Here is a 17,058-nt window from a genome sequence, read left to right on the forward strand (position 1 = left end):
CATAGATCAGCAGTATGCCATGGGAGAATGCTACCCAAAGGCATCATATTCTGGCATCGGTAGGTGGCACACTGCACAGCTCAAGGGCTCACAACCTGCACCCAGTATCTCTGTGCAGATGATCAACCCTTTTTATCCTACCTTGTCGAGGGGCCCAGCATATATGAGCTTGCCAGAGACAGATTTTAGTTTGTTCTGGGAGTTGATTTACAAAGCACTGACCAGAAATAATAGGTAGGAGTTAAAATATTTATTATTATAAAATAGAAAATCAAATCAATTAAATTTAGTACATGACATGGACAGGAACAATTTAATGAAACTGAAATTAGCAAATTTCTCACAAAACTGAGACATTATGTCTGCCCTCCTTAATCAGCTTTCACTGATGGGCTGACTAAAAAATACCAGCATGAGCTGAGCAAATAAAAGTGTGGACAATTATTGTGTAATTCTAAATAGTATTAACATTTTGTACCAAATAAAAGCGTGGGACAATTATTGTGTAATTCTAAATAGTATTAACATTTTGTACCAAATAACAAAAACAAATGCTAAATGTTATAATTGTGTCTTTGTATTGCTTACAAGAAGCCAAACAAAAAGGGAGCAGAAAGAGCACTTTAATAGCTTTAAATACAAATTAAGATTTCCTACTTAAGGAAAGCAAGTATCAGTATGCAAGTAAGAATAATCGAAAAGATATAAACAGGTAAAACATCTGTAAAATGAATTATACTCAAACCCAGAAAAAAACACTTCAAACTTGTGATATAATTTGTTCACAATAAAAAGCAACATCACTCTATAATAAAATTATATATATATATATATATATATATATATATATATATATATATATATATATATATATATATATATATATATAATGGAATGTTATGTAAGGAATAACATAACAACAATTAAATAAATTATTTAACAAATATAATGAGACCATCTATGAGATTTAATCATCTGTCCAGAAGCTGACAGATTGTTATTTTAGGACACATAGATAGACAGATAGAGCATAAAGCTGATTAAGTGTGTTAGTGATATAAAATGTTTGCTAGAATCCAATGCTAAATGCTTTATTATATACATTTTGTGCTAAAAATTGTTTAGCAAAGATAATTTCTTTGCAAAAATGTTTAAAATTTTGTGCCTGCTAAAATTGTGTGATTTTTACAGTAACGGTTGTTTGGATAAACAATGTATGGAGAAAAATATATGATGCATATATTGATAAATGTTAAAACTTTTCTTACAGTATACCTATCTATCTGTCTGTCTGTCTATATACACACACATGCTTAAATGGTGCATTTAATTTGAAGTTATATATATATATTACCAATAAGCATGCATAGAATATACATGTATGTGGGGCTAAAACTCTGGGTAAAATTTCAAAATGGCATAATTTTTTAATGTTGATCTATGACATTAGTGTGACATCCTACATGTATCACTCCAGTGGAAACTGGATCCTCTAAGATAGGCACCTAAGTTGTTGCTCAGCATATTTTGTATGTACATAAGTATCATATTTAAACCAAAGTGTAATTAGCAAGTACGGACTTAGCCTCTACAAAGCTTACAGCAGTCAGCAGCAGCCTCTGCAAACCTTAATTATCATGCAGAAAATATTCAGACTAGAGAAACCTTGATCTCTGACATTTTGGTCCATGTTAAATTCATACTAAGAAACCTTGATCTTTGACATTTTCGTCCACGTTAAATTCAAAAACTAGGAAACCTTGATCTTTGACATTCTGGTCCATGTTAAATTCATACTAAGAAACCTTGATCTTTGACATTTTGGTCTACGTAAAATTCAAAAACAGGAAACCTTGATCTTTGACATTTTGGTCCATGTTAAATTCATACTAAGAAACCTTGATCTTTGACATTTTGGTCCATGTTAAATTCATACTAAGAAACCTTGATCTTTGACATTTTGGTCCATGTTAAATTCATACTAAGAAACCTTGATCTCTGACATTTTGGTCCACGTTAAATTCAAAAACTAGGAAACCTTGATCTTTGACATTTTGGTCTACGTTACAGTGCACAACAACCATAAAATAATAATATAGAAGATTCAACAATACAAAATCAGTACTCGTAGAATGAATTGATAAAATAAAAAAACTATATTTTGACTGTTTTCAACAATATCAAAGCAGAGCTCAAAAATGAGTTGACCAAACCTAGAGAGCATATTTCCCTTTTATCCCCAACAATAACAAAGCAAAGCTCATCCAATAAGCTGATACAAACAAAAGAGTATATTTCCTTTTTCCAACATCAAATCAGAGCCCACAGAATGAGCTGATACAATCTAGAGGGTATTTTTACTTTTTTTCTCAACAATATCAAAGAATAGCTCATAGAATGAATTGAATACATTCAGAGTGAGAGTGTTTCCCCGCTACCCAACCCCAAATTTTAAAAATAAAATCTGCCTCATAACATGCTTTGTGTAACTTTCGAGTGACAGTAACCAAGTATTACAAGCAATGTTCATACACATGTACACTAGTACAACTTAGGCCTCACATTAAAAGCAAGTAAAATAAAGAGCAAACCCTGCTGAGAGTAACCCATTATAATATACAATATAGAGTCATTAATATGCATAGTTTACCACAGAATAAAGATATCTGTTCCTACTTTACAACCACAGTGGTCAGGAAGGACCTTCAAGGTAGGTCAACATGTGTATGTGGTATAAAACACCCTCAAAAATGTGAAAAGGGGTCACAATTACTTTTTTTTTTGGTAAGAATGTGACACTAACAGAGATAAAGCAATCATCATCATTCCATCATGGAGAATGCCTAAAAAATTAACTTCAAGCAAAAAGTGTAAAATGGAACAGAGTCAATGACTCCTAAAATACTAGTCACAGCGAACTAATTTTTTGACATGATTATAGTACTTATCAAGCTGCATCCCCTAAAGATAATGGATGATTTTTTTATGTATGCATATATCATGCAGAATAACCCTTATGTTGACAAGAGGCCTAAGTGGTCCTGATATCACTCAGATGCTTACATTTTAACAGAACATTTCACTAAGCAGGGATATGTAGTGTGTAAGAATACATATCTCCCAAAATTTATATTAATTTAATTTACCTATTTTTCTAGATTCTGATAATAATTCTTTCTTAAGCTTTCCTTTCTTGGTATGGAACAAAATCCAATTGGAATTCAGTCTTAAAAGTGGCAACAAGTCTAGTGAATAAGATAGATTACTTAATATGCATAGATGCTGATAATAATCAAACCAATCCAACATCTTGATAGTATAAGATTATTTAACAAGTCTAATAAAAATCTGATCAGAAATACAGTCACCAGAGTGCTGACAAGTTGAGTGTGTGTGCTTTGGATTTTTAATGTAGCTTGAACAATTTTTCAGTCATATTGTTACGATGTCTGCAGTGTGACAGTTTATAGTGATGTCTAGCATTGGGGCATCATGCCGCAGACCTGTAGCATGATGTCCCACCCAGTCACATTATCCTGACACCAGTCCAACCAGTTATAACACTAACCTCTTAATGCTGAGTGCATAGTGAGGCAGCTGTTAGTACCATTTTTATAAGTCTTTGGTATGACTCGGCTGGGGTTCGAACCAGTGACCTCCAGCATCTGAGGTGGATGCTAAAACCACTAGGCCACTGGAGCGGTCACATTTTTTTGGAGATGGTCACTATTGTGATATACTGGAGGTAAGATGAGCACCATTTTCATTCAAAGGAGTTAGACATTGCTATAACAGTGTTTTAGTGAAACCCATTTAAAGAAAGACCTTCCATTCAGTAGAAGTAAGTTAACCATACAAAGATTTTCAGTATGGTCGTCATGGCAGTCAATTTCAAGGTTGGATCAGCATCATTTTAATAAACACTGTAAGGAAGAAGCATTATCATTTAGAATTAGCAAGACCTCTGGATGGATGTGTATATAAAAAATGTCATGGTAGTCCTACAAACAGTTTCAGGGAGTAGCAATAACAAAGTTATTCCAACTGATGGATGGATGACTGACAACAGACCACAGCATAAACTCTTGTGGCCTGTGACCAGTAGAACAGAGAAAAAAATCCGTCCCCCCCATAGTCCCGATAGAATATCTAATATAAACAGCCCAAATCATTAAAAAAATCAAGTTTTCCATAATTCTTTGATTTCCATTCCAAATGAAAATGACAATTCTCCACATTAGATATCTTACTATCCCTGATACAGATGTAAGTAAACTAAATAATTAACATGGACCCCTTTCATTATCTGGTTGAAATTAAATAGGATACATTTCTAAAGTGTACCTCTGGAACCAGTTTTTTATATGGATTCCATCAATATATTCAAGCATTAAGTTCTGACTGAATTTTAAGAATTACATTGGTACTTTAACAAAAAGTAATGTCCCAATAATTTACATGAAAATTTCCGAAGGAACATGGTACCAGGTACGTTTTGAACAAATATTCTATAGAGTTGTGAAACCATGGAATACAGATGTCAGGGATTTTTTCAGGGATGATTAAAAAAAACTCACTGTTTATAGGCAAAAATAGTCTAATCAAGAATAAAACATTTTAACTTTTCAAAATTATGAATTTTGCATCATCAGAATTATGTTAAATGGAACAGAGTGTGTGTGTGTGTGTGTTTGTGTGTGTGTGATTTTGATTTCAGTCATATCATTATGATGTCTGCAGTGTGGCAGTTTTTAGTGATGCCTAGCACTGGGGCATCATGCCGCAGACATGTAGCATGATGTCCCACCCAGTCACATTATTCTGACATCAGGCCAACCAGTCCTAAGAGTAACCTCAGAGGCCTACTCTCATCACCTGAAGACATGAATGCCTATGATGTCTCTGAGAGTGAGAAACTATTTAAATTGGAAAACTTAAGATGCAAAAATCTGAGTCAGAAACACAAGATCATGGCAAGTGTCTTCATAATACAATGCAGTTTGAGCAAATCTGAAAATGAAATGCACCAATGAACTTTTGTCTTTATTGTGTGCATATTTCATGACATATTCAAAATTGTCTGGCACTCATATAATTGTCACAGGACCCATACATGTTTAGTGAAGTTTCAAATACTTATTCTATACAATCTAAAACTTAGTCACTTATGGAATGTTGTTGTTGTAGGGTTTAATGCCATTTTTCAGCACATATAGGCTATTCATGGCGGCCAGTATTAATGGTAGAGGAAGAACCCGGGAAAACCCCGGAAAGAACCACCGACACACAAGAAGTTACTGGCAAGCTTTCTGCCATTGGCTGAATCTAAGACTCGAACCCACGCATACAAAGGTGAGATGGCAGTGATCCGTAATGGAGAGTGCTTCAGATCACTCGGGGCCCCACATATGGAAGGAATGAATTCAATGGACAGTTATTGCATTTTGCATCAATGCACATGAATGACCTAATACAAACAAAATTACCAATAGAAATTACTAAACTACAGGTAAAACCCATTAGAAAGCAATGGTTGGGATCAAAAGAATAACATTGCAATAAAATTTCACAGGATTGCTGTAAAATATTTTATAAAAAACTTAATATAAAATGTGCATTGAAATTTCAATGTCATCAGTTTTAACTAACCTCTTGATCATATAATTTTTTTTCCCCCGGGTTTCACCAGATATCAAATATACTTCAGTTCTGAATTGTATACATGCCAATATGGCAGAAATGGTGCATGATGAAGTTAAAGCAACATTAAATACAGTGCTGGGATTAAAACTCTGCTAGGGATACAAATATTCTGCTTTTCCAAGAGCATGTATTTAGGATGTTAAAAACAGAAGTCATGCCGCCATTGTGTTATAAGCAGAATTGCGTTATAACAGGTTTTACCTGTATTTCATACAATAGCTCTCCCCCATGATTTGTTATAACATGATTCTGTATATAATGTGGCACTAGTATGGACCCTGTGACCTAAATCATACCAATATATAACAATATTGGCTGAAAGAAAACAAGGTGAAACTTAGTCTTATATCTTCATTTCCTTTTCAAAGCAGCATTATTTGTGAAATGTTGATACTGCCCACTGTACTACTGTTTGATATATTACACTATCGCAGTTACGTACATATTGTGATTCTCAATATAATGTGTTTGGCAGTTATGGGCCCAGACTACCATGTCATAATGGGGGAGATTCGAACATGTACTAGCAGGAACAAAAATAAGTTTTTATAACCATTCTGGTAATATTACATGCCAGAAGATGGTCTGACAAAGAAAACTGTTTGGATGAAAATATAACAAAATATCCCATTTTTTTAGTCTTTCTCAACAATAAAACCTATGAAATTCATTCAAAATAAATTTCAAAATGTAGGAATAACTCTTGTATCTGCAAAACTTGATCAGGTTCAGTCTGAATGAGTTTTTATTCTCAGCCAATCAAATATGATAATACAAATTTAAAGCCTTTGATTATTGGCCGAGAAAAGTCTCAGTCTGAATTTCAAGCTTGTAGTTTTTTACTTTATAGACCTGGAAATGTAGAATAAAGTCAAAATAATGAGTGGTCATTATTATGCTGCCAGTCTGGTTAAACCTATAAAACAGAAAATCAAAGTTCAGATAGTCTTGGATGTCCACAGAGTTCATTCTTAATCTCTTTCATGTTGGAATCAATAATGCTTCGAGGAATGTGAGTGTAATAATCTGGAAATTCATTGGCTGGATCTTCATTCATCCAGTAATGGTACTTCAGTTTGCGCCAGCGAGCAAAGGCACAAAAATGTGCCTGAAGTCCCCAGTAGTTTGGGAATAACTCAAATAAAACTGCATGATGTGGTAAGAACATAGTAAAGGCATTCCCTGCTCCATGCATCGCTATTAAGATGTCTGTCTTGACCACAAGCTCAAGCTGCTGTTTGAAGGGCATTTCTTCAAGCACAACGTCATAAATTGTAGCACTTTTAAGATTTTTTTGAACTTGCTCCAGTACATCTGCTTCATTCTTTATTTTTCTGAATATAGTTCTTTTATTCTCATCGGATACAAAGTTTTTATGATCCCTTCTCCAAATAATCAAAACTGTCAAATTTGAACACTCCAGCTGTTTATCAAGATTCAGACCAAATGACTGCACAAATTTCTCAGAGAAACCTTTGGCCCAAGGTAGATGATGTTGCCAATGGAAATTTAACGGACTTTCATAACTAAGTATGCTCCAGATAAGATGCTTATAAATTGTTGTCTGTTTCAAGTCTTTCACGAAAGAAATGTTGTGGAATAGTATGTCCCATGCTTCCTCCATGCGCCCTCTTGGCTGGTAGTTTGTGAATAAAACATTCACTTTTTTCATATCAATTTTAAACCTACGACACAGAAAATAGATGTTGTACCATTCTGTCATGGTGTGGTACAAATTGTGGCTTTCATATCTCTGAACTGCAAAGGTTACTGTGTCATCAATTGGATGCCCACTAGATTCAGGAGTCTTCCATTTAGCCCTTTCCAGGTAAGACATCCAGGATATCAAATGAGTATATTCTTTCCCATATTCAAAACTATAGGAGGGCAAGGTCCAATCATTACAATGAATAGCAAAGACTCCTGGTCGTACTGGATCTACAGTAGCCATCTTGAGCCATGCAAACTCATGGCCATAACCCATAAAATTCCCATCACAGGCTTCATATGGATTCTCCCACCATTTCCATACATCAATAAACTGTCGGGTATCACGGTTTTCAATGTTAATAAGATGATAATAGATGATGTAGGCAATGATTAAGATAGGAAATAAGATTGTGATCTTTTGACGTAATGGTTTCCGTGCAGTCGTTAGTGATAACCTAGCAATGGCACGTGTCCAAGCTTTTCCTGTTTCATATAGCATCTTTATACCTGGATTTTGCATCTGCATCTGAAGAAAAAAATACAATAAATATATGCTGGGATCAATTCTCAGTTTTCTTTTGTCAGCTATGATCAATACATCATGGCTGCCTCTTCATTAAATGTTCTGATAAGGGCTTCAGTAGATTCAAGTTATGTTAATCTTACCTAGCTGACCAACAATTTTCTCCTAATTGTGGAAGCCATTAAGATATCACAATGATCATGATTACCATGATACTTAATGTGACAAATAAACAAAAATACATACATGAAGACTGAATATATTTTACCCAATATACTGATACAATCCATTAGAAAGGCCACACATACTCACCTAAAAAAAACTAAATCAAATGGCTTTAACAATTACAAAAGATATGCAATGGAAACATTCCCACAAGGAAAACAGTTCACTGTTACTCGCTTTCCTCAATGATTATTTGTAGCCATTCTAAGTATGCGATAAATATTGCTTTGCATATTTAATCTGTTGGCTTTTCTCGGTGATGATATGTTATATAGGTATATCTATACTGTGTGACTAACCTTGATTAGTAATAGAGTTAAGGGCCTACCTGACTAGTGACATTTATTTTGCAAACAACATAATATATTAGCTAATATTTCTCAATGATTCTGAATTATATATTCAGATCATTATTACTGGAGGTAAACATGTTTGCTTGAGCTTGAAGTCCTGGTGTACCTGCTGTTTTACATGTTCTTTTCTAAAATTTTAGGAAGAGACCTGACCATGTATACAACTTAGAATATGGAAAATGTCATAAAACAGTTTCACTCAAGTGCAATGCTTGTCACAACTGCCCTAACATTGTGAGCCAAAATGTACCGGTATAGCAAATTCATGTGACTCTGGTGTCACTTCCAGGTGTGCAGAAGAAAGAAAAAAACATTTTATCCAGGACAAATTTGTCTGTACTGATATGTTGTCCTTTCCCTCTTTTTGAGGGATAAGAATATGAATGATCTCACTTGATGCAGTCACTTGGTCCTTTTTAAGTACCACTTTGGACCTCACTCTGGGTCATGTAGATGACCTTGAGATGAATTGTTCAAAGTAGACGGGGATTTCACTACAAAAGTCTGATTCCCTATGAATGGAGCCTGTTCTTCACAATGATAGCAGGGCTGTCATGAGTGCTACTGACCCATCTTGTTGGAACTGCATGTATTTAAAGTCCACTGATATAGCAGTTATTTTGCTGATTCTGCCTGCCATTGCTAATGCAGTAGTGAGACAAGTCTTATATGAAAGGTGAACCAACGAGGCCATTGAGAGCAGTTTCAATGGTGTAATGTTCAGCCAGATGAGTACCCATAGATTTCACTCTGGGCACAGAGCCAATGTCTTTGGACATGTGTAACTGAAACTGGACAGAAAATTGGATGAGTCTTTGTTTTGTCAGATATCCTTTTTTGTGATGATGCACTGTGTCAGAGATTATGAAATGTTAACTTTGATTGTGAATGATGCTAACTGTTTCTCATCAGTCATACTAGGAAGTGGGCTATCTGAGGTGTTGCCTGCATCATACAATGTCTTCTTGGGCACACCACTGCGTAAAGATTTTCCATTTGCCTTCATCTGCTTTCAAACTCTATCCAACACTGGTTGTGAGAACTGTTTGTTCTCGAGGTTTGTTTAATATCAACCAGATGTGTAGGTTCAGCAACTCTGGGTTGTGATGAAACACCTGTCATCTGGGTTGTGATGAAACACCTGTCATCTGGGTTGTGATGAAACACCTGCCATCTGGGTTGCTTGAGCAGATGAGGGTATACTCTACTTTTCCTGGTGATTTCCGTTGCAAAATTGATGAGGTCATTGATCTCATCTGAGTGGAGCAATCAGGATAAGGTGACACTCCAGTTCTCTTGCCTTCTTTATCACCATCAGAATCAGAGGTGTTAGAGGGTAAGCATTTGCATCCAGGCCACTCCAATAGATGGAATGATTATTGATTGCACAGGCTTTCAGATTTGGGACGATGAGACATAGGTTGGGAGTCTGGCATTTGACCTTGTTGCAAATAGGTCCACCACTGGTCAATACCATTGGCAAACATCTGAGTGAAGACCAAGGGATAATGAGACCATTCCATTTGTGTGTGTATGTTTTGGATTTTTATCGCAGCTTTAACACTTTTAGTCATATCGATCTGATGTCTGCAGTGTGGCAGTTTATAGTGATGTCTAGCACTGATACCTCATGCCACAGACATGTAGCATCATGTCCTACCCAAACATATTATCCTGACACCAGGCTGAAGAGTCCTAACACTAACTTCTTAATGCTGTGTGCCAACTGAGGCAGCTGCTTGTATGATTTTTATAAGACGTTGGTATGACTAGACCAGGGTTTGAAACCCTGACCTCCTGCACCTGAGGCAGATGCTTTTATCACTTAGGTCACCATAGTGGTGACCATTCCATTTGTATTGGTTGATTCTTCTGAGACAGTGAGTCTACTAATAATGCATTTAGTTGGTCCTGGAATATCATGGACAAGGATGTGGATTTATCATTGAAGATACTACTACTAATACTTGTATCATGGTGCCCAAGCTTTTCTAAAGATAAATTTCCAGGTCATTTCCAGGGTTTTTCCAGGATGAGATTACTTTTTTCAAGATTCACGTGTGACCATGCATTTTCTAAATCTAAAGATGTTTCTCTTTCAAGACTCTCCAAAAGCATCAAAGTCAGAAAAGATGATCATATGCAAAACCACAAAATGTATCACACGAAACAAGTTTGATTATATTCCTATAAATTGGCATGTTAAGTCATTTCAATGTACAGAATAAAAATTCTAACTTTATTTTGCTGCATTATGTTGCTAAGTGAGAACAACATAATGAACATAAATTATGTTTTGTTTCCTTTCAAACCTTTAATTCTAAAGAATTCTAATGCAATATATATATATATATATATATATATATATATATATATATATATATATATATATATATATATGCATGCATCTCATGGAAAGTAACATTTCCTATTACAGTATGAAAAAAATAAACGCAAATAATTAGAATCTTGCCTTGTAATGAAAAGAGTTTAACCCTGAATTTATCTGTGCCAATAAAATCCCAAACATGATTTTTCAAACAACGTAATCTCCTTAAGATGATCTGGTTAAAAATATATCATTTAAAAAACAATTTTAAAAGGGTTGATTTAAATTTTGATAAAAGACCTTCAAAATTATATACTGTTGTATAAACAAGGACTGAATTTTCTGTAAAATCAACTTGTCTTCTTGTAATTCCTTAAACCAGTCCCCAAACATGTATTGATGCAGGAGCTCGTATTGTTTTCTTTTTCATATATACAACACTGTTGGGCATTTCTGTGCACCTAAGGTTTCCGTCTCCAATACTGAAGCAGAATGCATACCGAATTCAACTGATTGACTAAAATAAAATAATGCAATGCTTACCACAATATTCTGTTCAAAATAATATTAATTTTGGACACACGGGATACCACCACCATGTTTTCATGACTCGCGATATGTTTTCCAATTCTGCGCACAGCTTTGAAAAGAAGTAATATTTATCCATTGGGCTATAGAAATGAAATACATTACTTTAGACTGTTTCTGTCAGCAGTTCAGTCGAGGAATTTGATCAGGTTTATAGCTAGTTTTACAAAATTCAACATAACAATGCCAATAAATGGCAAGTGATATTAAGCCAAGTAAACCGATCTTGTAAAAAAAAAATATTAAAATTCAATATTTTATACTAATAAGAAAGCAAGCTATTATGTGGAAGAGAAACAACAATGAATAGGGTGTAATGTATTTAGAGCTTCTTGTTTATGGAAAAATTACTAAAGAATTTAGAAACAGACTATAGGCCAGGAAATTTTGTGAGAATCCCTTTCTAGGGCAAGATGGCATGTTGGGTAGCAAACGATTTTGTACGTGTGAGACAATTTCTTGCAAAATTGGAAACTTTGATTAAGATGCATAATTTCTGTAAGGTATACATTTCCATCTTTTATAAAATGTATTTATTTGTATGATTCTAACAGATACATAGTAAATAGGATTTTCTGGGTTACAGGTTCAAGGAGGTCATGGAGTGGGTCTTCATATTGACATTTAGAAATCACATTTTCATATGCATTTTGAGATATTTCTGTACACTTTATGAGTATCAATTTCTTAATTAAAATATGATCTTTCTTTCTTGATACAAAATGAACTTATGGCAACAAATAACATGTGATCCATGTTTACAGAAAGGATGTATCGTTGCACAGAATTACCAGACGCGCAGAACTGGCCGAAGTGGTGGTAATATAAGGGATGGCAATTTCTCATTTCATCTCTGAGATTCAACAATCTGGACTACAAATGTGGCTTAAAACGATTAGCAATCCATTTTTTAATCGGTTTCCTCCGAATATTCCCAACCCAACTGTCATATTTGGATGTTTAGGTTGGGGTGTCTGGTCACTGCAACTGCATATAAAATTACTTTTTTACTTTGCCGTCACCGTGCTTTAGAGACATATCGTAGTCGCTTACCTGCAGGCCTAGAAAATTTAAACTTTTGTTATATCAACTCATGCCTGCACGAAATCGATAGGAAAATTATTTATTTTTTTCAGAAATGGCAAGTATTATAATCGTTGTCATTAATCCGCAGTCAAACAAGATGAAACTACAGCGTAGATGAAACCTGACCCAGTACTCGCCATTTGCATTACTAGTCACATGATTTCACAAATCTCAAATGAGCACATCGGAAGTCCAATAGTCATGTGATATCAACAAGAAACTCCTTTATAGTGTTGTTGTACAGAAATTCAATTATATTATATGAAAGTCAGATACTTTTTGTAAAAACCAGCAATCTGGCCAGTCTGATTTATCAAGCAGAGATCACATGTCAACGTGGTAGTCACATGATGCAACAATACTCCAAAAGATGTCCTCGGAATATATAAATATGGAGAATTTGGTATTCTTTCATTTTTGTATTCTTATTACAACCAGTATACAACTTTCATTTAATATTTTTTTAAAAAATTTTCTCTACAATATTTGAAAAGGTGGGTTGTTAGATTTGTGTACTGTACTCATGCGACTAGCAATGCAAATCACGAGCACCAGGTCACATTTCATCAACAACATGGTTTTATCTTGTCTTTCAGCAGATTAAAGACATAACGATTTTAATACTCACAATTTCTGAGAAAATAGGCAATTTTCATATCGATTTCATGCATGTATCACTCGATCTAGGAACATTTAAAGTTTGCAAGGCCATCCTGTAAGCGGCTATGCTTTGCCACCACCATGTTGGCCTCTTTTGATGCTAGATTGGTTTTCATAACTTCCATGTAAGGAAAGATATGGATATTGAGCTGACTTTGAAAATAAAAGTCTACTAGACGAATCTAATCCACTGGTTATTTGGAGTGACTCAGCATATATGTTTACTGCAAGCAACCAAATAAACCATTCTGCACCCTCCGAATATTCTGGTTAGAACTCGATAAATTTAACTCACGATCAATTTAGTTAAGACTCAGTTATGTAATTGTTTTGGGCCTCAATTGGTGGTGAAAAATTCCTGGGTTTTTCCTGCCTTTCATCAATATTTGCAAAATTCCAGGACTTTTCACAGTCGAGAAAATAACTATCATTTCTCCCGACTTTTTCCCGGTAGCGTGGGAACCCTTAGCATATTAATTTCTTTTCATCAGTCTGTCAGTTAACTGTTAATTTGAATAGGTGTCCTTCATTTTTTTTTCTAAATAATTTCTGACTGACCTCATATATATATATATATATATTGCTCCAGTGGCCTAGTGGTTAGAGTGTCCGCCTTGGATGTGGGAGGTCGTATATGTAGTTTCTAAGAAGTAATCAGTAAAACAAACAACAGATTCAGATATGGAGGCTCATTATGCAATGAAAGAATAAGGGTCTATACCGCTTGCAGATGGATTCGACTTATAAGCTGAGTACAAGCTGTAATTTCCTCATGATCAAGGTATCCCATGATTCAGTTGTTTTGCTATTTTCTTCTACTTCTTTCCTGGAATGCATTCTATCACCCCATCTGTTTTTACTGGCTTTGATGTATCTAGTCTTTTACTAATTACAATGGTAATGGCAGATCTTGGTCTGTGCGGTATGCAGTTGGACTCAACTCATAAGTATAAATGGTATGCTAGCACACATTGCCTGTAGAATAATTTTGAACACTCTTGTCTATCTTCCCCCAAGAGACTGTATTGCATGGTAAGCAGTTACTCCTGTAATAGCAACAAACCCAGCCGAGTCACACCAAAGATTTATACAAATGGTACTATCTGTTGCTTCACTAGGCACTCAGCATTAAGAGGTTAGTGTTAGGACTGGCCTCCCAGGTGTCAAGATTGTGACTGGGTGGGACATCATGCTACATGTCTGCAACATGATGCCCCAGTGCTAGACATCAATATAAACTGCCACACTGCAGACATCGTGGCGATATGACTGAAACATTGTTAAAGCCACGTTAAAAATCCAAATGACACACACACACACACACACACACATATATATATATATATATAGATATAGATATATATATATATATATATATATATATATATATATATATATATATATATAACCAGACAAGTAAATTTTTATATAGATTTTATGGGATTTTTGTCTTTGATACATCAGACAGTTTAAATGCATATGATTAAATAAAATTCTTTTCAAGTGGTGTAATGTTGGTCTGCATGAGCAATTGTTTTATTTTGCTAGATCTCAATATATCTTATTTACAATTAGACTTGATTACAATTCAAACACAAGGGTAACCAAATACATCATTTCTCTAATAACATAATAGCTTTCAAAAAAGAATATTCGACTGAACTGGTCATCCGTTGTAATTTCCAGGGTTAATCTGTGCAAGATGAGGATGATCAATGGAAAGATTCTAGATATTACTGTACTATGCAGACATGCCATCAGATGAAACACACTGAAAACACTATGTATCTGCTGCATCGATATACAAGTGTAGTAAGGAGAGTGAGTGCAGCAGGGAGCAGGTTTTTTGTGGGTTTTTTTTAACGGAATCTTCGAATGGCAAAGATGTAATGGAGCTGCACGAATACTTAAGATCAGAGATTTCCTATCAGACAGATCGCAGAGAGTTATAGAAGATGGAGCAACATCAGACCCAGCACCAGTTGTTAGTGGGGTACCTAAGGGGAGTGTTTTGGGTCCCATACTCTTCCTGTGTTCATCAATGATCTACCTGCAAGCGTCAAATCCAACACAAGACTTTTTGCAGATGACTGTATAGTCTACTGGGAAATAAATGTCTTCAAGGTCTGTGAGATCCTTCAAGAAGACCTGAACCAACTGGCCCTCATCGTTCCATCCAGAAAAATGCAGCATCCTAAGAGTTTACAGGAAAAATCACCAATCTTGTCCGAATATACTCTTAAGGGGCACAAGTTAGCCAATGAGCAGGTAACAAAATATCTTGGGGTGGAATTGTCTAGAGACCTCTCTTGGAAAATGCACATAGACAAGATAGTGAAAAAAGTGAACAGTAACCTTGGTTTCCTGCGCCACAACCGCCAAATCAACAATGAAGAAGTAAAAAGTGCGGCATATTTCACTCTGGTTCGACCAGGTCTTGAGTATTGCTCGACTGTGTGGAACCCACATAGTAAAGATCTAACAAATAAGATAGAGATGGTTCAGAGGAGAGCGGCTAGGTTTACCACAAATAAATATCGTAACACTAGCAGTGTCAGTGCAATGCTCAACCATCTCCAGTGAGAATCACTCGAATCCAGGCGAACCAAGGCCCAGCTAACCATGATGTACAAGATTGCGAACAACCTTGTGGACATACCAGCAGACAAATACCTGACCCTGGCATATAGCCAAACTAGGGCAAACCACAGGAAAAAGTTCCAATTAAAGTCAGCATTGAAAATTGTTTCAAGTTCAGCTTCTTCCCATGTACAATAGGGACTTGGAACAAATTACCATCAATAATTGCAGAAGCTCCTGACTTGGTATCTCACAAGCAGGAGCTTTCCAAAATCACATTCTAATGAACTAGTCAGCTACAAGTAAGACCTAGTGATTCTCAGGGCTATGCCGGTTGAGGTTCCATATCTCATTGCCGCTACAGTAGCCAGATTGGTCTGAGTATGAAGGGACGAAAATGTACACTGACACACTTTTACTTATTTCTGCCTTTCCTATCATTACTCTTCTGGGGGCCCCGAGTGGTCGAGTGGTCTAAAGTGCTCACCGTTCCGGATCACTGCCATCTCACCTCTGTCTGCGTGGGTTCGAGTCCAAGGCTCGGCTAGCGTGGATACGTGGGAAAGCCTGCAAGTAGCTTCTCGTGGGTCGGTGGTTCTTCCCTGGGTTTTCCAGGGTTCTTCCTCCACCAGTTATACTGGCCGCCATATATAGCCTATCCTGTGCTGAAAAATGGCGTTAAACCCTAGATCAACAACAACAATTACTCTTCTGACTGTCCTATCACTTCCATCTTTACTTTATCTTTGACCACATACCACCCGTTGCTTAATAGTTAAGTGTGACTGCGTCAACGTATTTATAGACAGATAGATTAAGCTGGTCGTGACTAGCATAACCTCGAAAATATGTAACACTCAATGACACGACGCGCACTTCAGACTTTTACATGAAGGCGCCGCACACTGATCTCAAATATTTCAGTCTAATATTAACTTGTACTATTTGCTTATTATTCACCCACAACATACCAGCATAAAAGACGCTGGACTCAACAAGGAAAGTTCGGAATGCTAAGTAAAAATTACTCATAACGTAAATCATACTTAACCATTTTCTTGATTAAAAACACAAATCAAAGTAAGCTGACTTAAGTGGCTGTGAACTGTTATACCTTAAAATACTTCTTTTTTAAGTATGTGCACGTACATGTGATCCATTTATGCCAACAGATGATTATAAAATTCATTCGAAGAGCCTTACCTCTATATTCGGGATGTAAATCAAACAGAAGAAAACAACTACGTCACAAATTTTAAGCCGGTGCTCGGAATTTTAGCCAATCACAGGCGAACATTACA

The 17,058-nt window shown here is 35.7% G+C and overlaps 1 protein-coding gene across 1 annotated transcript; it reads right to left on the reverse strand.

Annotated features, from left to right (window-relative positions):
• Positions 1–235: 235 nt before the first annotated feature.
• On the reverse strand, positions 236–16,990 carry LOC149803286 (uncharacterized). Its single transcript, XM_089952974.1, has 2 exons — positions 16,961–16,990; positions 236–7,939 (listed from the first exon to the last, which is right to left on the reverse strand). Exon 2 carries the CDS (start codon positions 7,937–7,939, stop codon positions 6,635–6,637), a length of 1,305 nt encoding a protein of 434 aa, XP_089809100.1. The 5' UTR covers positions 16,961–16,990; the 3' UTR covers positions 236–6,634.
• Positions 16,991–17,058: the final 68 nt, after the last annotated feature.

The sequence above is a fragment of the Sinohyriopsis cumingii genome, chromosome 3 (genome assembly GCF_028554795.1).
Source record: "Sinohyriopsis cumingii isolate HCF-2022 chromosome 3, ASM2855479v2, whole genome shotgun sequence".
NCBI lineage: Eukaryota > Metazoa > Mollusca > Bivalvia > Unionida > Unionidae > Sinohyriopsis > Sinohyriopsis cumingii.